Source organism: Megachile rotundata, chromosome 4, assembly GCF_050947335.1.
Source record: "Megachile rotundata isolate GNS110a chromosome 4, iyMegRotu1, whole genome shotgun sequence".
Classification (NCBI taxonomy): Eukaryota; Metazoa; Arthropoda; class Insecta; order Hymenoptera; family Megachilidae; genus Megachile; species Megachile rotundata.
The window spans coordinates 13,703,923-13,727,080 of NC_134986.1; the positions used below are offsets into that span (position 1 = coordinate 13,703,923).

A 23,158-nucleotide genomic window follows, 5' to 3' on the forward strand; every position below is an offset into this window, starting at 1 on the left:
TAACCGAATTTTATAATCGTAAGCTTACTATGTACTAAAAATATAATGTTCGGATATAATATTCTATCTGTCAATAATTGTTACGATTTCCAATTTTGTAAATTTGACAACGCAACTATGGACGCGAAGTGCGTCGAATAAAAAAGCGCGGGTTTCGAACAGCGACGCGAAGTAAGCCGCGGTCCGCGCGAAGCAACGCGCTCGAATTTCGCGAAGACATTTGGAAAAGCATTCACTCACCGTCAACTCGGCATTTCGTCCAACATCATTGGAGTGTCGCCGATGGAAACCCGTCACGCTCGAAAATATCGTCGACACAATCATGCGGGTACGGTGTTTCACTGGTCACGTTTATATCGAATGTCAGAACGACGAGAAACCATAAACATCGCGTAAAAACCAAGAGAAAAAAGTTTTGTGCGTCTCTCGTTACGGGACGATGTGCTCACTATACTTTTTAATATAAATGCAACTTAAGTGTTAAGTTAGATTTGACAGTTAACGCTCCTTTCGAACGATTCGCGAAACACACCTGACCGATGGTCGAACCATACTGAGCCAGTCGCACTCGCGAATCTCCCACTAGATTACTCCTACCCCCCACCCCCTGCGCACTACGCAGGTCAAATCATGCGCGCACCCCTTGGCGGATCTTTTTGAAAAATTAAATATATTGCATATTTATCAACAACGTTTTTATTACTTACACTTACGAAGTTTTTATTTTTAGTACACTTTATTACTACATCTATAAGCTACTATTAGCCTATATCTATAAGTAGATTTGTTTTATGGAACTGTTAATCTTAACTACTATTATCATATTTTATAAAATAAACCAGTCATAAAATTATAAAGTACATGTACGTCTTTTAATTCTTAATCAAGGAAACTCTAATATAATTCTTACATTGCATAATTAAGATAAATATTTTTAACCAGATGACAAGGTATGCTGGAATCACGAGCAACGTTTCAAAGGCAATAAGAATGGCGGAGAGATAAGCAAACCTTAACGCAGCATGAGGAATACCACGCGAATAGAATACGCCGTGAAAGACTGAAACACGATAAAGTACAAAAAGGACCGTAATCGAGAGAAGCATAAAGTACATAAGTATGTATCAGCCTGCAATTTACTGGCCATTGAATTTGTTTAACGCGTAAACTGAATGCTTTCGTCGTGGTCCACGGTTGCTTTCCGCGTGTTTATTCACATATGCATCTACGTATAGGGTGTTTCGTTAACGAACGCAACAAACATTTCTTCTGGGAAAATTTTTAAACTTAAAAATTTAGGAATTTAAAAATGTTCAACTTTGCAAGTTGATGAACTTTAATGAGCATAGAAGTCTTAAACTTTAGTCTTCAATTTTTGGAGAATACTTTCAGAAATGACCTCGCTTTGTATTATTATCCCACTTGTTTAAATTTGTAGAAACAGTTGTGATGGTGGGAAACACCCAGTATGTTTCCCATAGAATCAGGCGCGAACTACTTTCCTTCGGTACCTATGATCTTGCGCTTTAATGATATACCTCTCGCACACTATCGTATACATTATTCCCGAGGGTGTATACAGATTATGATACCTGTACGATTATAAAACCTTCGAGACAGGCAGTTATGAGTCACGCTTACGGTGCACAAGGGACCCTCAGGTGGATAGTATAAATGTTAATATCGCTCGTTTATTATAAAGCGTAGAACGCTACGCACCGTGCCGGGGGCTAACAGAAGATACTATTTATGTCGTTACAACGTGCGTTGCTCCTTTCGTTCGTTTTGTTACTTTCATTGAGCGAAACACCAGAAGCATGTGTTAAAACGCTCGAACCCCCATTACATAATCAGGTATTTTCCAGAAGGTCAAGTAACTTTTTTGCGTTAATTGTCGGATGATTGCACCCTTTGAGGACCAACAACCCGTAAACGTACCTACGGCCGACAATGACGTTGCAAAAAAAAACACACGAACGCTGCTACCCCGATCTCGTTAGACTTTGTGTCTAAAGAAAAATTTCTATTCGTGTGATACCATTTTTTATACTAGTTCAATAGTTACACTAGTAATCATTGTTTTACAGTTTAGTTATAAATACAGTTTAGTTTAGTTAGTTATACTGACAGGTGTATATTTTACAGAATCACTATTGTAATTTTATATTTGTTTCTACTAATTAGGTGGAGGGTTATGAATGTAAAGATCCAACGGCATAAATCTACTCACAGAAATTAAAGTATATCTTCAAATTTTAGAAAGTTAAAAATTTTCAAGTTCAAAAGTTAAATATAAAATTATATAGAAAAATTTAAGTTCGCGTCTGACATTAGCAGAGGTTTAAAAAAATTGATTACCCTTTCTCAAGAAGAGTTTGGTTCGTTCCGGTCGAGACTATAAATCATCTATTTAAACTGCTTATTACGTTCGTTTTTATTGTTCGGTTTCGAAGTGGAAGTTCCTAGAAGAAGGTGAGAAACCACTTTCTCGTTGTATTGATGTCGCTATCACTTGAGAGATCGCCGGTCGAAATACATTTCGTATCGTCGATCAATTTTTCAGCAGCTGAAACAGCTTAATTCAATCGCAGTGGGACAATGTATCCGTTGCAAATGTCGACATTCCCGGCAACGATCTCTTTCTTGTCTGCACGATCCTCCTCTGTGGCATGGCTCTCCCACATTCGGTTCTAACCTGACCGCATTCCATGAAGAATCTGTGTCTCCGCCTATCAGAATGCATTCGCATCGTTTTCGATGCGCGAAACTTCTGCAGCAATGACGCATACATCGTTTGCGACAATCTCGAATCCTTTCTTCTGCGAATATGCGTGTTTAATGGCGAAAAGTCAGAGGATACGTTGTACGCATTGGCGTAACGGAGATTTTTGGGAGTTGAAACCATCACACGTTTTATCGCCATTACTACTGTTTATGTTTCGTATATTCATATTCACTATTTCTCTATTTGGAAATTTTTGTATTCCTAAATTTCCATATTTTCAAATTTCCAAATTTCTTAAATTCTACATAAATTCTTCAAAGTCCCAAAATTTTCAAATGTGTAAATCTTTCAATATTTAATTTTTCAAGCATCCATCTTACCCAAGTTAAAAATTGGAAAACCTCCGAATTTTCAAATTCCTTGCGCGATATACAGGGTGCCTCACAAGTGTAGGTCCCTGAAATAGACAGTGAATTCTGAATAAAATTTTCCTTTGCAAGAATAGGGTTTGAAGCTCCATTTTTGAATTAAGGAAAAACATGGACCAATTATATTGCCACGCGCTATATCCCTCCATTCAGATAAACCTGCTTTCTAGGGGGTCTCGATGCACATCTAGTTATGCAAATGTTGATAAATACCACCGCAGAATTTATATCATTGAAGACTCAGTAAATTACAGAGACTGCAATAACACTATTATCACATAACTGATCAATATACAATGTTTACTTCGAAATAATAGCTTCTGTATATCTCTATGTCCAAACAAATTGTTCTCATTTTCTGCTCAAGGTTGGCTACCACATTTATTTGAAAAGTAATACAAGTTGGTTCTAAGAAGTTTTATTAAAGACGTCATAAAAGTCTGTGCAAATCGCAGAGAGAGTCTGCGAAGCACAACGCGGCGGTATCGGGTAACAAAAAACAAGAGCAAAGTTAAATAACTCATGAAAGCAGCTCCGTACGATGAAAATAAAATACAATTTCATCTTAGTTCGCTCGTAAAAACCGTTCAACGGTTTAACCGACGAAGTGAATCGTCAGCTTTTTTCGAGAAGGGATAATGTCATAATTAAAATGAATAATATGTTCGCGACACTGTTCTTGTTTCTCGTCTAAGAGATTACGGTTGGGTACAGAAGGGACTCTACGTCACTTCCTGAGGAACACGGTCACGAGAAATTGCGGTCTACGAAAGAACTCGATAAAGCCGCAAACCGCACGATTGTCCTTGATAACCGGGTAATGTATTTCAGTGAAATACTTTCCATTTGTCATCTCCGTCGAAAGGGATAACTACGTTATTTCCGTGAGAAGCTTATTTTGCAAGTGTCATTTATCCATTCGCGGAAACCAACATTTTATTTACAATAATATTCTACGAATTGTACAAATATTTACGAAATAAGCAACTACATTGTTCACAAATAAAAAGGAATTTTTTATCCAGTAACAATTTGTTATGATATTAACTTCGACCTATACTGCATAACACAAAATCAGCACACTGTATTGAAATGTTAATAACATACACATTTAACAACTTTATAATTTATTATTACAGTTGAGGTGTTTTTAGAGTCCAAAATATTTCAGAAAATGTAAAATAAAATCATCGATTGCACCTGAAAGTTAAAGATGTAAACAGAAAGTTAGTAGAGAAGATTGGCATGTGTTCAGACAGTATACAATACAGCAGGATTTTATTAATTCCGAAGACGCATATTGAGTGTTCGAATAAAGAGAAGACAAAGGAGACAAGTTTCCATGTAACCCTTCATCTTCTCCCTCCAATTATCGAAACGCGACTTTGATGGCATTTCAATCGCCACGGCGCCTGTATTACGCGAAGCACGAAGAATCTTTTGTGTTAAGAAGGGTTCGCACGCGCCCTTTGTTCGACGATGCGTACACGCGCTTCGTTTGCATAAAACGCGTGGATGACTCAGTGTCGCCTTGCGTTGTATAGTGTGAGCATAACGCAATGAACGCACCTGCTTTAAATTCATTGGCGTAACTATTATAGATAGGAACTGGGGTGGTCCCCACTTCACGCGCTTAAAAATATGGACCTCCCCATTTGGCTTAAATTAGGTTATTTAGCTTGCTAATAAAATATACTTTATACTTAGTAATAGGAAAATACAAAAATTTAAAAAATTATGAAGGTTCAAATTATCAAGTATGTAAATTCTCAACTCCCAAAATATTCAATTTCTAAGTTCTAACTTCTTGGAATTTTAAATTCGTAAACTTCCACATTCTCACTTTGCTAAGTTCTCAAATTTCTGGAACCTCAATTGCAAGATTTCCAAAACCCTGATTTCCAAAATTCCTCTTAATTCAGTGCGTACCTGTCGATAGACGTAGAGTCTATCAAACATCCAGCAAAAAATTCGCATTACGCCAGTGTATATCCTTTCTTCCGGCCCGTGGATTTTCTAACGCGTCTGCAAGCCGTGGTCATCGGCATTAGACAGTCGATATTCCCGCCTCGTGCGACCGGAACAATGAAAATCCAGTGGAATACAATGCGAGTCACGGCGACCATGCGGACACGCGGCCTCGCCTGTATGTGTCTCAGAATGTCCCACACAAAGACGAAAAGGCGGAAACATCGGAGACGATAATAACAGAAAGAAAAGGAATCAATAGCCAAGAATCAAAAAGGAGAAAAGAAAGGAGTAGCAAAGGAATCGACGATAAAGCAAAGGGCAGAGCAACGTGCACGCATGATTTACGTGCATGGACGATCGGCTGCATAATTTATCGACGGATCGAGGGCGCATGCGCCGTTGCCCCGTACGCGATTACGCATGCGCCGTTGCCTCGTACACGATTACGCATGCGCACTGACCAAGAATACGCAGCCTCTGCGCAATCGATCACTGTCCACCTCGACCGATGACGTTAATGAGGACGATCGGTACTTAGCGATACTTTAACCTGCTAACCATTGCGGCCGATTACGTGTGCCGTTTGTTTGTGCAACGGAGAAATCATCTAGCCCCCATGAATAAAGATGTTGCGTATCTTGACGAGGGTCGGGCGAAAATTTCGAGCTACTGACTGGGCGTGTGCTTCCTTTTTTTATTTGCAATTTTAATTCGCGATTGACCTTCGACGGATTAATCAGCGAACGCGTGTAGGATGACAAGTGGCAGCGACGTTTTCTTATTGTTATCATAGGTGGGAAATGAAGGATTTTATTCTGTATAATCATACTTAAATTTTTGCAAAATTGTATCAGTTATAAAACTTGATATATGAAGAAGTGTTGTTGTCATTCATTTAATGCACAGTCGTAGCATTTTCAGTTGTAAAATTATTTAACTAACAATCATGTTTGACCACGACGTGCTAATTTATATAAACATAAAAATTGTTATTACAAGCGTATAACAAACAAGTCATATCCCACGATGAAAACTATATATTCTACATAAACATGATCGATGCAATCTGCAGCAAATAATGACCACGTAACATTCTCGCTGATCCACGAATCCGATGGTACGGCAAGCACGATGTTTCCTAGCAGCAATAGCGATCGATAAAGATCCGCAACTGTGTCCGGGAATTAAAACGAATCCGGAAAATGTTATCTCGTTTCGTACAACCGTCAACAAATAAATCGACGTGCACCTCTTCGCAGAATAAATCGCACGCGATCTTTATTTGTTTAGCAGTCGCGAATGAGACGTATGTACGCGCAGGAACGGTCGTCGAAAAACACGGGAGGAAACCACGATCGATCAATGTCATTCTACATGATCACACGGATGAGCATGATTGGCACACCAGTTCACCGCGGTAGCTGTTTCAAACGTTCACGAGGGAGAAATAATCTGTTTACCGGAAAGAATTATGGCGAGGCGTGAGCTTTCGCACGGAAGTGGTCATTGAACGACAGACGTTCGTTTAATGGCCTTGCGACGGCGACAGAATGCAAGTAGTAATTGAACACCGTGCTCAAGCGGGTATCAATCCTGCGGTTCGTTCATCAAAGATTATTTTACACTTCGCTATATATTGCCGTTTGTAGGTGGACATGTGCTAGAGGGGAGCTGTGTGCGAGGAGTGAGGACAGTTTTATGGAGAGAAGAGTTGAGGGATTTGGGGATTTGGAGAGGTGGAAATTGGAAAATTTGAATTTTTAGGGATTTGGGATTGGGGGATGTAGAAATTGAGATATGTGGGAATTGGGGAATGTGGGAATTGGGAAATGTGGGAATTGGGGAATGTGGGAGTTGGGGAATGTGGGAATTGGGGAATGTGGGAATTGGGGAATGTGGGAGTTGGGGAATGTGGGAGTTGGGGGATGTGGGAATTGGAGAATGTGGGAATTGGGGAATGTGGGAATTGGGGAATGTGGGAATTGGGGAATGTGAGAATTGGGGAATGTGGAATTTGGGGAATGTGGGAATTGGGGAATGTGGAATTTGGGGATTTTGGGAATTGGTGAATGTGGAATTTGGGGAATTTGGGAATTGGGGAATGTGGGATTTGGGGAATGTGGGAATTGGGAAATTTGGAATTTGGGAAATTTGGAATTTCGGAAATTTGGAATTTGAGAAATTTAAAATTTGGGAAATTTGGAATTTGGGAAATTTGGAAGTTGGGAAATTTGGAATTTAGGAAATTTGGAAGTTGGGAAATTTGGAAATCTAGAAATTTGAAAATTTGATAAATTACAAATCCTCAAAAAATTTCAAACTAATCCCCAAAAAAATCCAGATAATTAACACCAGACAATTACAACTAACACTCTAAAAAAAAATTAACTTCTAAGCACTAACAATTATCAGATAAACCAGATAAGGATAACGATAGCGCTGTAAAAAGAAGAATTAACTGCAACAGCAAAGAGTAGCATAAAGAACTAAAATCCGCAAAAAGTGTGGTTAAAAATGTCAACAATCTGGAAGTCGCATGAAACATTCATGGGCTAGTCAAATGAATCTCGGACAATGAGTCGGAATTTGTACCCGTGCATATCTTTGCCTATGGTTAAGCTACACCCACGACTTGCTACGAGCTGAACGATAATAAAGCTTCCGGTCTGGTCGCGCCAGCCGCAGGGACAGAAAACAAAACGCCAGAGGAAGAGAAAATTATTATTCCTATACCGCGCGGCGCGTGTACAGAGTTAGGTACACGAACCGGATGCAACGCGTTTGATTTACTTCGTCTACACCTGGCCGTCATCAACCCCTGGATGCGCCCTTAATTAGCTTCCATTTCGATTGCAGTTTACTCTTGGCAAGAAATCTTGCTTTATTTGTTCGTTTAATTGGGTCAGTTTATCTCCGATAAAAATTATGAAATGACTTTTTTTTAAATAGGGAACATTAATTTAATGGGGAATATTCATTTCATTTGAGAAATTATATTAGTGCGATTTGAAGAAAATTTTGGGCAGTGTATTTGGTTTTATTGATTGATGGAATTGTTATTGGAAATTGATGTGCTGTTAACAATAAGAGTGGTGGAATTTCAATTTTTTTATTAGTCGAAGAATTTCTATTTTTCACTTTTTATGTTTTGTAAAATAAAGTAACTTAAAATAAGCTTAACCTTACCAGAGGTTTTTGACTCTTAGGTTAAATTTAAACTAAGTTCTTGTAAATATTCCTAGAAATTTCACGAACACTTATGCAGTCATAGTTTAAAATTATTGTTTACTGTCAATGTTTTATATAAAAAACAATGTGGGTACAAGAAAAATGTTTATCGTGAAATGCGATAACTGCGATTACTCATAATTTCTTTCCACGTGAGATTAGATCTAGCTGTAACTTGCTAGTAATTGATAGTGATCGTTATAACAATTGTTGGCGTCTTTATGATGGAGTCTTTATTTTCAGTAAAAAATAAAAAATGATAGAATCTTTATTTTTTGTAAATAATAAACAATGATGCTGTCTCTATTTTCAGTAAAAAATAAACAATGATGATGTCTTTATTTTCAACAAAAAATAAAAAATGATAGAATCTTTATTTTTTGTAAATAATAAACAATGATGCTGTCTCTATTTTCAATAAAAAATAAACAATGATGATGTCTCTATTTTTTGTAAAAAATAAAAAATGATGGTGTCTTTATTTTCACTAAAAAATAAAAAATGATGATGCCTCTATTTTCAGCAAAAAATAAAAAATGATGGCGTCTCTACTTTCACTAAACAAAAAATTTTGTAAGAAAAGAAGAAAGAATGAATCCCTCATTCTTAGTGAAATTACCGAGAAAGAAATGAAAACTTTCATTCCGAGTTACTGACAAGAACTCAACCAAAAAAACAAGATATAAGATTTACGTAAAATAAATCCAACGCCGCAGGAAAACTTACCCCCTCGCTCTGATCGAAACTCGCGGGCTTAACATCGGCGAGTGTAACGTCCACATAAAAGATGGAATTCGTTTCCCGGCGAAACTGCATGATTCCGTTGCGTGAATCAATAACCTGTTGCCTCGCCGTAAAGAACAATGAAACTCATTTTCCTCATTCCTCATATCATTATTCCCTGAACATCTCTCGCGTTGCACAACTCCTGATTCGAACACTTCATCTTCACGTAAACTTCATGTGTGGAACACTTTAACGAGTCTACATACTTTAACGAATCCACATACTTTAACAAATCTACATTAAACGTACTAATCAAGCGCGCAGTTTCATGTTACATTAGTTAACACGAACATAAGAACGATTCGAGATGACATGTTTGCCGCGAGAATTGTAAAGAAAGTTACAAGTGTAGGAAGGAGACATTTGGTAGTTCTTTTCGCGACGGTAGCCCCGTGAAAACTGGAAAGCGAAACGTTAATCGCACACCTCTCTCGTTTCTGTACGCAACACACACGTACCCCTACCCTCACAGAAATTCGTTCCTCTCCTCCTCGATACGATAGCCCCCCTAGCAGTCAATTAGTGACTCCCTTAATTCGTCATCCCCTTGAAAGTCACGGTGAAATCATATCGCCCCGAGCTCAACTACGATTACGCGTTATCTCAAAGTACTTTGATATTAAGGGACGCCATGGTGCTTTTTATGATCTTTTTTTTATCTCAACAATCAACGTAGTTAAATTGTTAATAAAGAATTATAGAGATATGAGGTATTTATAAGGAAATTGTTAGATTTTGTTGCTGAAGCCTCATATGGATAATCAAGTACTCCATCAGCCATGCATATGTTTTTTTTGTTTTAATAAAAATGTCACGAAACTACTACAAACTATAATAGAAATGTTATAGAACTGCCATAAGTTACTATTCTTTCAATATTTATTATTATTGCAATTTTAATATTTAATATTTCAATATTTATTATTATATCGATTTACTTTTGTAAAATAAAAATTTTGTACATATTGAAGATTGCGAAAGAAAAATTGTATAAAGCTTATTAGGGTAAAAAATTGTAATGAAATTAAAAATTTGTACAGCTAAGTAAAATTTTGATGAAGATGAATTTTAAGTAAGTAAGATTTTGATGAATGAAAGATTGTGATTCAAAGTAGAATTTGAGTGTCCATTGTTATATAAGGAGAAAGAGTTTATGAAATTATTAGTTGATCTCAAAAAGCACTGGACCGATTTTCACGAAACTTTCACTATTTGCTTTCTTATAATCTCTAAATGATTATCGGCTATGAATCGTTCAGCAATGTCATTGTCATTAGAAAAAGAGAAATAGATCATTGGGTTAAATTATTTTTGCATTGACACTGTTGCGCCGTGAAATCGCTCTTCGTAAAAAGTGTCCTAATAGAAATATGCTTTAAGCCTTTCTCGGAATAATTTGTATTCGAATCGTTGTGGGGAATTGCGCGATGGCAATGATGGTTTTGATGGAGAATTTAGTATAAGTTTACGAAATGTCTAAATTTCTAAATTATTAAATTTTCCAATTCCAAAATTTCCAATTCCAAATTTCCCAAATTTCCAACCCCCCAATTCCCACATTCCTTAATTTCCACATTCCCCAATTCCCACATTCCCAATTCCCACATTCCCAATTTCCACATTCCCCAATTCCCACATTCCTTAATTTCCACATTCCCCAATTCCCACAAACCCTAATTTCCACATTCCCCAATTCCCACAAACCCTAATTTCCACATTCCCCAATTCCCACATTCCTCAATTCCCTCATATCCCAATTCCCACATTCCCCAATTCCCACATTCCCCAAATTCCACATTCCCCATTTCCCACATTCCCCAATTCCCACATTCCCCAAATTCCACATTCCCCATTTCCCACATTCCCCAATTCCCACATTCCATAATTTCCACATTCCCCAATTCCCACATTCCCCAATTCCCTCATATCCCAATTTCTACATTCCCCAAATCCCAAATTCCCAAATTTCTACATTCCCCAATTCCCACATATCCCAATTCCTAAATTCCCCAATTTCTAAATTCCCCAATTCCCCAATTCCCCAATTCCGAAATTCCAAACCTCCAAAGTCAAAAATTAAAAAATTAATCTTTCCAAATGTAAAATCTTCAAGTCATTGCCTTTATCTCAACGATCAAGGATTCTTGGAGTAAACAGTGTTAATTCTAGGTAAATAGTCTCAAATAAGTGTAGATTGAAAGTCGTGATAGTGAGTCATTGGGAAATCTCTTCTTGCTACATTTTTTAAGCGAGGAAACAAGTTGCAAATAGAGCATCGTATTTATCGTAACGAAACAATCTTTTCTACTGAATTGCAAGTACTTAAACCATTCATTGAATTTTAATACCAAATTCAAATAATAAACCATGATCGTAAATTTGAAATAAAACTGCAAATTCATTCTGCTACATATGCGTAATGGAAAGAACAGTTGTTTGTAGCGAGAGAAAATTCTAAAGCAAACTTCACGGATTACATTTGTAGAAATGTAGTAGAAAATCGTTTGGTGTAATCATGAGAATAAATTAATGTTTGAAATTAAAAGATCATATCCATAAATGGATATTAAAAATTCCAGTTAGTCTGGATTATTGATTTTGTGAAATTTACGTGTTTTCGAATATATCAAAATGTCTGCTGGCACGGAATTATTAACCACAGCAGAACCACATCTTCTTCCAGGGTAAACAAATTCTGTATTCGATAAATAATTCTAACTAGAGTTATCTTTTATGAAAATATATATTGTCTTTTACAAAAATAAGTAATTGCACATGCTTAATGTTTCACTCTTTATTTTTTATTTATTTTCAATTAAAAAATAGCACCCATTTTGTTATTCGTATAAACGTACATGCTAGTAGTTCTAAATATACCACTTTCAGAAAGACATAAATGTTCTACGAAACGATTCTCTCATGTATCATTATCTTTCCCTTTTACAAATATCGTTGATAAAAAAAGAAAGAAAAACAAATCGTTTATTTTAGATACGATGGATATTGTCCTCAATACCGGTACAGATGTGGCGAAACATATGGAAGTCTCACGCACAAGTTGCTTCTTGATCCCACAGTAAATCATGCGGAAACGCTCGTATTATCAAACCGAGTTACCGATGACTACGAAGTATATTAGTCAATGTTTCATTCCTTTTATTATTCTATTTCCGGATACCCACTAATCGCTATTTGCTTATCGTCAGGTTCAAAGACCGCCAAAGAATGACATAGATATAGTAAATGCTCGATACAAAAGGACTGATCCTATTTACAAACATCCATTATTACCTGGCTACGAAGGTACATAAAATATTTATAAATAATTACACCGTATCGATAACAATTTAAGTATGTTTTAGGTTTTACACCTAGGCTGAATGCCAGTCTCGGACAGAGGTACACGGTAGTTGCTACTGAGGGCCTGGCTGAATTTGAGCGACATCAGTTACAAAACAAAGCTGCACTCAATGAACTCAAAAGAGCTATAGACATTCAGGGTGGATATGGCGAACCACGAAATATGGGAGATCGTTTAGTAAGAAAGGACTGCAATATTTTACAGTGCCTTCTAAACTATATCAAATTTGAGAATTTAAGTTTAGCGAACCAAAAGAGTTTGGGAACCACTGAATTAAGAAAAAATATAACACTCTAGCTAACGAAGGTATATCGCAATTCTTATGCAGCTTATCAAGAGTCAATTTAAATTGCCAATGCTGTCGGTGCGGCCAGATTGCGTGGGTGTAATGAGGAATTTATTTTTGGACGAGCAGTATGAAAAACCCAGAGACCACGCCCCTTCACCGTACTTTATGGATAATGCAAATCCGAAGAAGTATTTTATCAGCAGTAAGCCTCTTCTGTTGAACCTGTTACCTTGAATTTGTCTTCGATTGATCCCGCAGCTTAAAAGTCTTGTAACTAATGTCATGGTATGATTCAACTGTTTTACAAAATATTTCACCTTCGACGAGATTGATCAAAATGATTCAAACAATAGTATTTATAAAAATAATTGATTGAAGAAATTGTAGAACAGATGGATCTTACGGAAAGCGAACAACGAATGCGATACTCGTTCATTCGAGAAAAAGTTAGAAGTATGGGACTAAAATGTCTGTTAGATTACATTGATAAGAACGTTTTGATTGTTTAAGGATATGCGGGTCATATACCGTATGGACATTCGCATTTTGGAGCATCGAACGTTCCTGCTACCAACAGCGCTCTTTGCGAATTTTCATCCAATTATCGAAAACGACAGAGCACTGAATGGGCACCCGTAACAATTACACGACCTGATCCGCCACTTCTGATTCAACCAACGACACTTTACCACAAGCACGTTGGAATGCTTCCAAATTACCTTGGTCATGTCCCTGGCGAAACGTTTAGGTGGCTAATTAGATTCGACTTCGACACGTTTTGAAAGAGTATTGTTTTATTTTAATATTCATTACTTTCAGGTTCGGTAAAACCTTCGGAGCTGACACTAAAGATGCAAAACGGTGGCTTCGTGGAGATTTCTCTGCATAAGATGTACGTATGTGTCGCTGTACAACCGTCATATTTAAAAAATTGTACCACATAAAAATTGTAATGCCCGTATACAAATAAATATTATAGATGTGGAAGTTGCATAATATGCTTAATGTTTAAAATATAACACTAACTTGAACTGCAAACATGTATGGCACTATATTAAAATATGTCTTGCCATTTCTTCTATATCAGTCCATATTACTGTTGAGATTTCCACTTCGTTAAAATTTTAGCTGCCTCCTTCAAATTTTCATCTTTCTATAAAAGAAATAAAAATTGATTATTAACAAAAAGAAAAATTTATTTTAAATTAATTTTTACCTTTATGAAACAGTATCGAACATTGTCTTCCCCTAAATGCTTATGTTCGCGACTATAAAATGCAGATGGAGGAATTCCTTGAACTCCGACATTTTTCGTCATCCACTTCGTAAATCTATAATCCTTATTTTCATCCGTTTCTTCGTCTAACTTGACTTTATCTTTCAAAGCCGTCCAATTGGCAACCATGAAATATCCACCTTCAGGAATCGTCGGAGACATTCCTACATCGCTGAGGAACTTCGCCATGTAATCTCGCTTTGGTAGTAATTCTTTAGCTAAACTCACGAAGTAACAATCTGGTTGACCAAATCTTTCCAATTCCTGTTCGAACCCAATCGCTACTGCTTCCTAAAATTTTAAACAATATGATAAACTTCTATTCTTAATTTATTTATAATATATGATAAATCTATAATTACTTGAAGTGGTGTTGCACAAGTATATACTGAATTTTGATGAACAACTTGTAAATTATATAATAAATTTGCTGGACCATAGGCCCATCCTATTTTCCATCCAGTCACACTGAATGTTTTACCGGCAGAGCCAATCGTGATTGTACGTTCATACATATCGGGCAACGATGCTAAAATGTAGTAACTATTTAGACCATGGATTTTCAGCATAGCAATTAATGTGTTGTAGTGCTTAATTTTATTCTTACCAATTCTAACATGTTTATATGGCTCATAAACGAGCCATTCATACACTTCATCTGATACCACCAGGGTATTCCATTTTTTAGCTAAGTCAGCAATGAACTGTAATTCATCTAGGGTGAATACTTTTCCCACAGGATTATGTGGAGTATTAACTATTATCCCTTTCGTTTTTTCATTGAATAAACTTGCCAATTCCTGTTTGTCAAAGACCCAATCTGATGAACTCAGAGGTCCACTTGAATTTTTCTAGAAAATATGAAAAGAGAAGTTATACAGATGCTATAAAAAAAGATTGCAAAGACATTAATTAATAAATGTGTACACTTAAAGCTTACGGGTTTCAGAGGAATGAACCTTGGAACTCCACCAGCAGATTTAACCATAGGCACATAACAATCGAAGAATGGTTCAATAATTATCCATTCATCACCAGGTTTGGTGTGACCTTGTAATGTAGCATATAATGCTTCGTAAGCACCAGCAGTTACAAGAACTTCATTTTGTGGATCTAAAGTACGATTTAAAAGCTTAGAATATAATTTTGCAATTACATTTACTAAACGAGGATGACCCTGAAATATTAAAAAGTAACACTTCTCATAAAAGTAGTCATACAAAATAAAATAAATAAGAAAGTATTAAAAGTGAACACTCACAAACCCTCTAGTATACTGATTTAAAAGAGGATTGTCACTTGTGGTTGCATCAGCTAAAGCTTTTGTTACATTCTCAGGAGCATGAAAGTCTGGAAAACCTTGACCTAAGTTCAATGGTTTATACTTTAAAGCAAGCTGAATATATTCAACCCTGGAATAAAACCAATTCATTAAATATATATATAAGTACAAATTTTTAATATTAATTCTGAGGTTCTATTTACCACACTGATTTTTCATTGCCTTTCAAGCGATCCGGAAGTTCAAATTTAGACATTCCGACAGAATAACTTCTAATATTTTTTAACGAATGCAATGAAATTGATGCTTTAATACCTTCAGAAATACAAAATCTAGCAAGCATCTAAAAATAATCATAAAATATATATTGCAAAAATACACAAAAATTTACTATACATTATTTCAGTCACAGTAACCAAGATATAATAAATTAGTAATATATATTTCATGTATGTCCTTTGTTTCATTAGTAGTACATGAGTAACATATTGTCAAACACAAATAACAAAGTATTATTATTACAAATAGTTATAAAACCATGGAGAGGATTTGGAAACATACATCTAATAATACAATTATTAAGTAAAATACACGTTTTCTAAAATTATATATCAAAATGTTATTAATTGAACAGACAATACATAAAACTGTAATTGTCAATTTATTATAACTTTAAAGAGTTCTTACCAAAAGAATACGCTAATGTAAAATACCTTACTTTGCCAAATCTACTGCGTAGAATGACTTAATAAGTACATTGCTATATTTTTATAATCCGGTCAAGTGTGACCGCCTGTTTACCGAAACATCTGTACTTATGCAACAAGTTGTTTATTAAAAATAATAGAAAATAAATTCCTAGCTCCGTATAGTAATTTTATAATATGCGGTTGGTACGTTAGACGTTAGTAAACAATTTACAGTTGTTATCAAAGCATAAATAATTTCATATTATTTTCGGGAATGCTTTGATAAAAATCTTTACTAATTACATAATTATAAATTTTCAGATCAAGTAACAGATAAGATTGTAAATATATATCTGTAAGTAATTTCTTAGTACAACATATTTTATGTAATATGATTTATATTAAAAATTTCCCTGTTGTAAAGACTGAGTTGTATGTAGTAAAACAAATTGTTTAAAATTTTACAAAATAAACTTACCGACAGTAAACATAAACTGTGAACAGGTTTCATTATTCAATTTTACATTTAAAATTTACAATTTACAAAATAAGAAATATTGCAGACTTTCTCATACTTGAGACATCTAAAACAATTTGTCAATGAATTCTTTTAAAAGGAGTTCAAGGTAGTTCAAAAGTTTTATTTCAAAGTGAAAGGATATTTAAAATTGAGAGAAGCAACATCTTCTGGTCAATTCTTTAAGCTACAAGTAGAGTTACCATATTTAAAATTTCAGAGCATGTATTTAAACGAAATTAATCATGTTTTTTCTAATTTTGCAGAGGCATTGAAAGAAGTTAACATTAAAAATGACACAATCACAACACGTACTACAAGAATTATATGAATCTTATACAAAAGCTGCAGTTAATATAATTTCTTATTATGGTAAGTTTTGTAAGGTTAAGTTATCAAACAATCAGTGTTTATTACACTGATAAATATGAAATACAACAAATAATTGTCGAATTATATTTATAGAAATGCCTGAGAGAAAGAACAAATTAAAAGAATTAAGAGACCTTGTGCAGAACAACTGTGTTCAAAATAAAAAGTTAAAATCGGCAGAAACTATAAAAAACCGATTATTAGATATTTATAATGATGAGGATGATGACAGTACAGAAATTGATATCGAATCTATTATACAAGTAATTGTATTTTCACTAGTGTATTAAACTATGATAACCATACTAAAGTACTTATTAAATTTCAGCAATATAAACAAACCATATCGGAAATTGATATAGATGTGTCAAATGACGATAATCTTATAGAATTTGATAAACAGGTAGAAGCATTATTAGGTAAGCTAGACCTTATATTAATATCAATAAATACGTTTTTTTAATTCATAGTGGTTATTCAATTTTCTTATTCCCTGAAGATAAAATAGGAAATGAAGCAAATGATGAGGATGCAGAAATGCAATTAACAGGAGGTTATATAAATGTAATTGATCCAATTTCTAAAAAACGAATTGTAGACCCTGTAAAAAATACTCTATGTGGGCACACTTATGACCGTGACAGTATTACACAGATACTAAAAATTAACAAGAAAACAAGGTATATTCTTTATTAGAAAAATTAATTGTTAACCAATAATATTCATCATATATTTTATATTTACAGGTGCCCTGTTGTAGGATGTAAGAGTAAAGAGTTTGTATTGCTATCTCATCTTCGTACAGATATTGTAACAAAAACATATCTTGAAAAAAATCCTGCGTGATCATTGTTGAATTTCAAAATAATAATACAAGTTAACCACTTTTTAATATGTGTCATAGTTAAAGCATATGTAAAATGCAAAGGCACTTTTACACGTTATTAAAGTAAAAATAAATATTTAACATGTGACAAGTCACACACCCAAATACAACATATGTCATGCATTTGAACATAACACATGACATCTTCTAACGTGCTTTACATTGCAAGGATATTTTTCTGATTAGAACGTTGCAGTATGTTGGCCTTGCTCCAAATACCTGCACTTAAGGGTTTATTTTAAGTACAAGAGTACAATTAAGATGGTATTAATATATTGTGATATGTATTATATAAGAACTTTCATGTGGATATTAAATAAAGATACATTTATAATGATATCTTTAGTTTCTCGTATATTATTTTATTATAGAAGAAAGTGTAAAAAAGAAAAACTTTTATAAATATCGAGCACTTGATGTAATCGAGCGAATACTTTTTTCTTTCACTTTGGCACAATTTAATTTTACACATCGTACATGAAAACCATTAAAAGCAAAACAACTTCAAGTTATAACAAGTTTGTTTAATTTGTATCATCACCGATCGATGATGTCAACGCTTAGGCTATGTTTATACTTACGCTTGTATGGTTAGTTCTAATTCTCTCTCGTGGAAGAGCTCACCGTAGCGTTGATGGACTTAACGTGGACACTAAGAATTGGGACCAATTTCTATTCGCTTTCAAAGATTACGATGAATCGCCTAATTACGATATTACACGTTGGACGCGTCAGTTGCATCTGCAGCAATGTGCATTTGTAGAAATTGGCGAAGGATTTTGTGCTGTAAGCAAATTAAACTCTTTAAATGTTTTCCCATTTGCGAACGATCCTGATGTGAACGATCGCGTAGTACATGGTAAAAGCTACAATCACACACAACGAAAGGCAAAAGTTGCGTGTAATACAGTTCTATTTAATATTTAGTTGTTCGTCGAATTACGTAGCATACCTTCGGAATCAAAGGTTCTGGACAACTCTGGAGTCCGAGAGTTCTTTCTGGGTATCTGTCCTTGTTTGACGCTGCACAACTGGGACCTGTGCTCGCCCGAACTGACCGATCAAAGAAAAGCACACTGCACTTTTAACGAGGCCACTCCATATTCAAACACTAGTGCAAGAGTCCACCGACGATTGTGTGATGTGACACTGCTTATCGAAAATGCCGTAAATTGTAATTGCTCCATTACCATAGCGGGCCAGCCTTTACATAAGACGAAAGGTTGTAGCGTAATCAGTACTTATTTTTGTGTCATTGTAGTCAATTAGAATTTCAAATTAACAATATAATTTGTAGGCTTTCCTACGTGCTTTTTGAATCCATTACCAGAATCTCTGTGTTCTCCGCGCAACGTTTGTGGCATCGCACAATGTTCCGCTACTACGATCAAAGGGATACACACCCCTCAGTGCACCTCTAATTGCCACCAGAGACAGCCAGTAATTTACTTTTGCAATATGTGTATTTGCACCGATGTAATAACACATCTGCTTGAAATAACTGGAGAATATTTTTAAAATACAAGTTATTTATAAAATGTGTTTGATCCAATTTTATAAATCAACATAATTTATGGGGTTTTCAGTTCTGCGAAGAGATTGGACCATGGACTTCTATTCCGCCGGAAATTAATTCCTTATGGTCGCGATGGTCTTCCCCGAAATGTAACAACACGTGTGGGAAGGGTTTCATGGTAGCCATAGCGTCGTGCCAAGATCAAGTAACGTAAATAAAAACAAAAGTTTTAGCATAAAAAATGATGACTTATTCGTTGTTTAAAATTGAAATTGTTGGCTACTGCATGCATTTTTGTATATTTTTCAGAGGAAAACCGATGATCGACTGCATTGGTCCAGGATCATTCTGGTGAGACAAAAGTTAGTCAAGGAAGTTGAATTGTTTGATTATGATGAAAGGTGTGAACTTTTCCAGTTGTCCGGATAACATCGGTAAATGTTACTGCGAGGTAAACATCGTCGATGGAATTATGAGAGCGGCCAGGTTCACAGAACCTTGCATTTCTACCGAAGGGTGTACCCCAAGTAACGTTGGTCCATTCACTTTCGAAGGAGAACTCGATCCTGGTAGCAGCATCGACTTCGAAGAAGCTTATGAGAACAATGATCGTGAAAGGTTTGAAGGTACTAACCTATTGTGTTTACTACTGCCATTGGAAAAAACTAGGCATTGGAATTTCAGACCTATGAATGAGGTCTTGAAACTTTGGGATTTGGTGAATTTAAGATTCTGGAACTTTGGAATTTGGGCTCAAAATTTTATTTTGGCATTTTAACACTTGAGAAGTTTTTGAATTTTTATAATTTGAGGATACCTAGAGATTAATATTGTTTCTAAATTTTTGCATCCAAATAATACCACTCAACAACACACAAACAAGTTCCCACGTATAAAGATAAATTCTAACTAAACCATCATGTTTTCAGATGCGCTCTACTACCCAGAATCAGTACTCCCAGCTAAACGTCATCTCCTTCAAGCGTACAGCCGTCGTAGTGTGCAGGAACACGAGTCATGCAAAAATAGACCATCAAAGGAAAACTTTAAACACAACCGGAGATATCGTTCCATTCTCAGAAGTCGATTGAACGATGATGCCAACTATGACCAGCTGCAAGAGGAGGAGGACGAGGAGGACGAGGGAAGAGACGAGGACTACGGCGACAATGACGAAAGGGCTGACGACGAAGAAGACGAAGAAGACGAGGACGAGACGGTGAACGACGAGGAGGCAGCTGGCCATTACGATTACGGTTAGTACTTTAGGCGCGAATCTCTTCCTGGCTTTTCTAGATCGGCTTGAGAGGCTCCGCGAAGGGTCGTCGGAGCCCCGGGAAACGTATTCGTGAGACGAAGTCCGATTACGCGGCGGTTGTGTTCGAGGGTAGGCCAGAGGTCGACGAACTCGAAATGGCGCCTACGGAGATCGGATCGGAGGACTGTGATGATGAGACCACGGAACCGCTGCAGTATTACGATTACGGTGAGGAAACCGTCGGGGAGAGTTGCGTCGAAAATTCTTGGCTTCGTTAAAAGCCCTCGACTTCCGTACCTATAAAACAAGAATGTTCTTGAGAAGTAGATCTGCATATCAGCAGAGGAGAACACTTTGAACTTTAATGTATCCTGTTATTAATCATTTGACTTTGTATGCAAATAGTTCATTTAATATATGAACATTTTATTAATTTACTCTTTTATTATTGTACTATTAATGTATTACTATTTTACTATTTTACAAATTCAGAAATTTAGAAATTTAGTAAATTAGTATTTTTAAAATAACCTAACCTAACCCTACATAATCAAAACGTTTATACAATTTTATATATATTTTTTGTTTCTGTTTATAGATTCTGGAGTAAATACGTTCTTCAATATACAACTTACGTTTGCCTTGAAACTGGTAACACTAAACATTGTACTTTGGTTCTCTTGACATCAATGAAAAAACGCAACGGAGATCAAAGATAGTTATGTCCCTGGTCGTGAAAGGAGTATGATCCAGAAGTTCTCTGATGCAACAGAAACAATGAAAATATATCTCAATTCAAAGTATAAGTACTGAATTGTAAAACGTACCATGTTTTTAATAAATATTATTGCAGAACCAATGTTAATATGTGATAAACATTTATTATGTGACCATTATATATTCGTTATTTAATTAGAATCTATATAAAATTAATTAAAATTTTCATGTATCTTTCATGTAATGATTACCGCAATTATGTATTAATATTTATGTTACTTAAGAACAATGGTTAAATTTAACAAGTGGCGCGAATTAAAATAAAAAACAAAAGAATTACACGTTTTATATAAAATTATTCGTCTAAGCAATCTTCCAATTATTTTAAGTAACAATGTATGAAATTCGAAGTTTCGTGATATTCCAGTGAGAAGAAACAATGAACGAGTTAATTGCAACATTCGTTCGCGAGCATCGAAGCTACACGCTTCTGACGGTTACTTTCACCGGTGATTTAAGTTACCGAGAAAGTGAACCCTTAGGTGTCTCACAATGACCATTGTTTTATGTATTTTTTTTCTGCTTTGCTTCTCGCGAATCGTTGAACGTTTCTTTTAATCTTAATTAGTTTATCGCTTTAAAAGAAACAAGAAAGTTAAAGCGCGGGAAATATTAAAGTGCGTCAACTGTTTATATTATTCTATTCTTTGTACACTTCACTTTTCACTCATATCACATTTATCACTAATGCTATGCGGAGATAATTTTAATAAATTTAAATCTAATATTACATAGCACTTCGACGCGTTCAAATTTCGACGTTTCGAATCGACTCCTGGTAGCCGGAAAACATGAACGTAGAAGAGGTATGCGAGTGATTTGCGCGCCAAGGAGAATACGCGCCTCTGACGTCACTCGGAAATTCAATATGGCGGCGGAACATGAATCAATCAATTTTAAGAAATTAATATTTATACATAAGTTTTGCAATAATATTTTTACAATATGTTATAATTAATTACAGGTAAAATATTTATGAAAGTTATATTAGGTTTAGTTTAGTGTACACTCTTTGAATACCTCCTATACTTTTATGTTATGCTGTTATATTTTTTTAGTTAGAAGCACATAACACTAGGTGGCGCTACAGCAATTTTAAAGCGCGAAATATAAATGAATGAAGAACTAAATTCATTTCAACATGAATTTGTATTAATATTATTAACATACATTGATATTATCAATATTTATAATGTGTATAATATTCATGTTAATATTTACTATTTTATTTCAACGATACCTTTTCTACAAAATAAATTAAAAGACGTTCGAATCTAAAATGCGCTGTAGAGTAATTTATATCCCTTGCACTTAATTTCATTCAGTAAATAAAACTGACATGTGCAGTGATTAAAAGTAAACGATGATCTTGTCAGATGATATTTCTATTTCACTTTTTAACTTAAACAGAGGAGTGTTGACCGAGAAAGAGCCTAAAAGGCCTTTAATTGGATCTGATCGACTTAATTAAGACAATTTATGCGGACGTCAGCCATTTGACGAGAAATACACCCCATACTAAAAGTACTGATCTACGATATTAAAAATGTTTAAAACAATATTCCATTCACTTATAATGTAAATTAAATCCGATTTCCTGATAGAGCAGAAATCGTACTCCTGATTAATTACAGCCCAATTAGGATCAATAAAAGTCATGATCGCTGCAGAGATTATCTATAATTTATGTGCAATAAAAATAAATGTTCACTTTTTTATGTAATAAATAAATTACAATAATATCCAATAAATAAATTACAAATAGAAGTACACGCCGTGTTATATAAACGGTACAGA

At 35.1% G+C, this 23,158-nt stretch overlaps 5 protein-coding genes and 1 long non-coding RNA gene across 16 annotated transcripts in view; 3 read left to right on the plus strand and 3 right to left on the minus strand.

The window, feature by feature from the left end:
- Positions 1-9,908, minus strand: part of LOC100876019 (uncharacterized) — a 54,197-nt gene extending 44,289 nt beyond the window's left edge. Inside the window, exon 1 of one of the 2 annotated variants that reach the window (XM_076531282.1) lies at positions 9,079-9,908. In XM_076531282.1, the coding sequence (XP_076387397.1) occupies positions 9,079-9,168 (90 nt within the window). In that variant the 5' untranslated portion in view covers positions 9,169-9,908. Of the gene's footprint in view, positions 1-240; positions 555-9,078 lie in introns of those variants that run through there. The other variant, XM_012286972.2, reaches the window with a different exon arrangement.
- A 1,596-nt stretch (positions 9,909-11,504) lies between these two features.
- On the plus strand, positions 11,505-13,775 carry LOC100883064 (CIMIP2 protein CG18335). The gene is made up of 7 exons (XM_003704008.3): positions 11,505-11,822; positions 12,130-12,268; positions 12,345-12,441; positions 12,501-12,676; positions 12,828-12,990; positions 13,299-13,536; positions 13,608-13,775. The coding sequence occupies exons 1-7, from the start codon at positions 11,770-11,772 to the stop codon at positions 13,675-13,677; spliced, it is 936 nt and encodes a 311-aa protein (XP_003704056.2). The 5' UTR covers positions 11,505-11,769; the 3' UTR covers positions 13,678-13,775.
- Positions 11,918-18,531, minus strand: Kyat (Kynurenine aminotransferase). 5 transcript variants are annotated; one of them, XM_012286970.2, is made up of 8 exons: positions 18,392-18,531; positions 15,550-15,689; positions 15,326-15,476; positions 15,005-15,241; positions 14,672-14,915; positions 14,427-14,593; positions 14,005-14,355; positions 11,918-13,941 (listed from the first exon to the last, which is right to left on the minus strand). In XM_012286970.2, exons 2-8 carry the CDS (start codon positions 15,687-15,689, stop codon positions 13,882-13,884), a joined length of 1,350 nt encoding a protein of 449 aa, XP_012142360.1. In that variant the 5' UTR covers positions 18,392-18,531; the 3' UTR covers positions 11,918-13,881. The 5 variants fall into 5 exon arrangements, with proteins under 5 accessions (XP_012142360.1, XP_076387544.1, XP_012142359.1 ...); XM_076531429.1 differs by lacking the exon at positions 18,392-18,531 and adding an exon at positions 16,514-16,620; XM_012286969.2 differs by lacking the exon at positions 18,392-18,531 and adding an exon at positions 16,065-16,213.
- Positions 16,262-18,147, plus strand: LOC100876133 (E3 SUMO-protein ligase NSE2). Of its 3 annotated transcripts, none has more exons than XM_012286964.2 (6): positions 16,262-16,390; positions 16,819-16,924; positions 17,018-17,187; positions 17,253-17,343; positions 17,424-17,604; positions 17,671-18,147. In XM_012286964.2, the coding sequence occupies exons 2-6, from the start codon at positions 16,846-16,848 to the stop codon at positions 17,768-17,770; spliced, it is 621 nt and encodes a 206-aa protein (XP_012142354.1). In that variant the 5' UTR covers positions 16,262-16,390; positions 16,819-16,845; the 3' UTR covers positions 17,771-18,147. The 3 variants fall into 3 exon arrangements, with proteins under 3 accessions (XP_012142354.1, XP_012142355.1, XP_003704077.1); XM_012286965.2 differs by lacking the exon at positions 16,262-16,390 and adding an exon at positions 16,633-16,745; XM_003704029.3 differs by lacking the exon at positions 16,262-16,390 and having other exon boundaries at positions 16,752-16,924.
- On the plus strand, positions 18,304-21,449 carry LOC100883287 (uncharacterized). Of its 4 annotated transcripts, none has more exons than XM_076531426.1 (9): positions 18,304-18,596; positions 18,738-19,032; positions 19,108-19,250; positions 19,397-19,536; positions 19,636-19,677; positions 19,744-19,952; positions 20,256-20,545; positions 20,623-20,812; positions 21,183-21,449. In XM_076531426.1, the coding sequence occupies exons 1-9, from the start codon at positions 18,378-18,380 to the stop codon at positions 21,266-21,268; spliced, it is 1,614 nt and encodes a 537-aa protein (XP_076387541.1). In that variant the 5' UTR covers positions 18,304-18,377; the 3' UTR covers positions 21,269-21,449. The 4 variants fall into 4 exon arrangements, with proteins under 4 accessions (XP_076387541.1, XP_076387542.1, XP_012142353.2 ...); XM_076531427.1 differs by having other exon boundaries at positions 18,738-18,984; XM_076531428.1 differs by having other exon boundaries at positions 18,550-18,669.
- LOC143264404 (uncharacterized) lies at positions 20,395-21,343 on the minus strand. Its single transcript, XR_013038131.1, has 2 exons — positions 21,220-21,343; positions 20,395-20,881 (listed from the first exon to the last, which is right to left on the minus strand). It is a non-coding gene; the product is annotated as an uncharacterized LOC143264404 (long non-coding RNA).
- Positions 21,450-23,158: the final 1,709 nt, after the last annotated feature.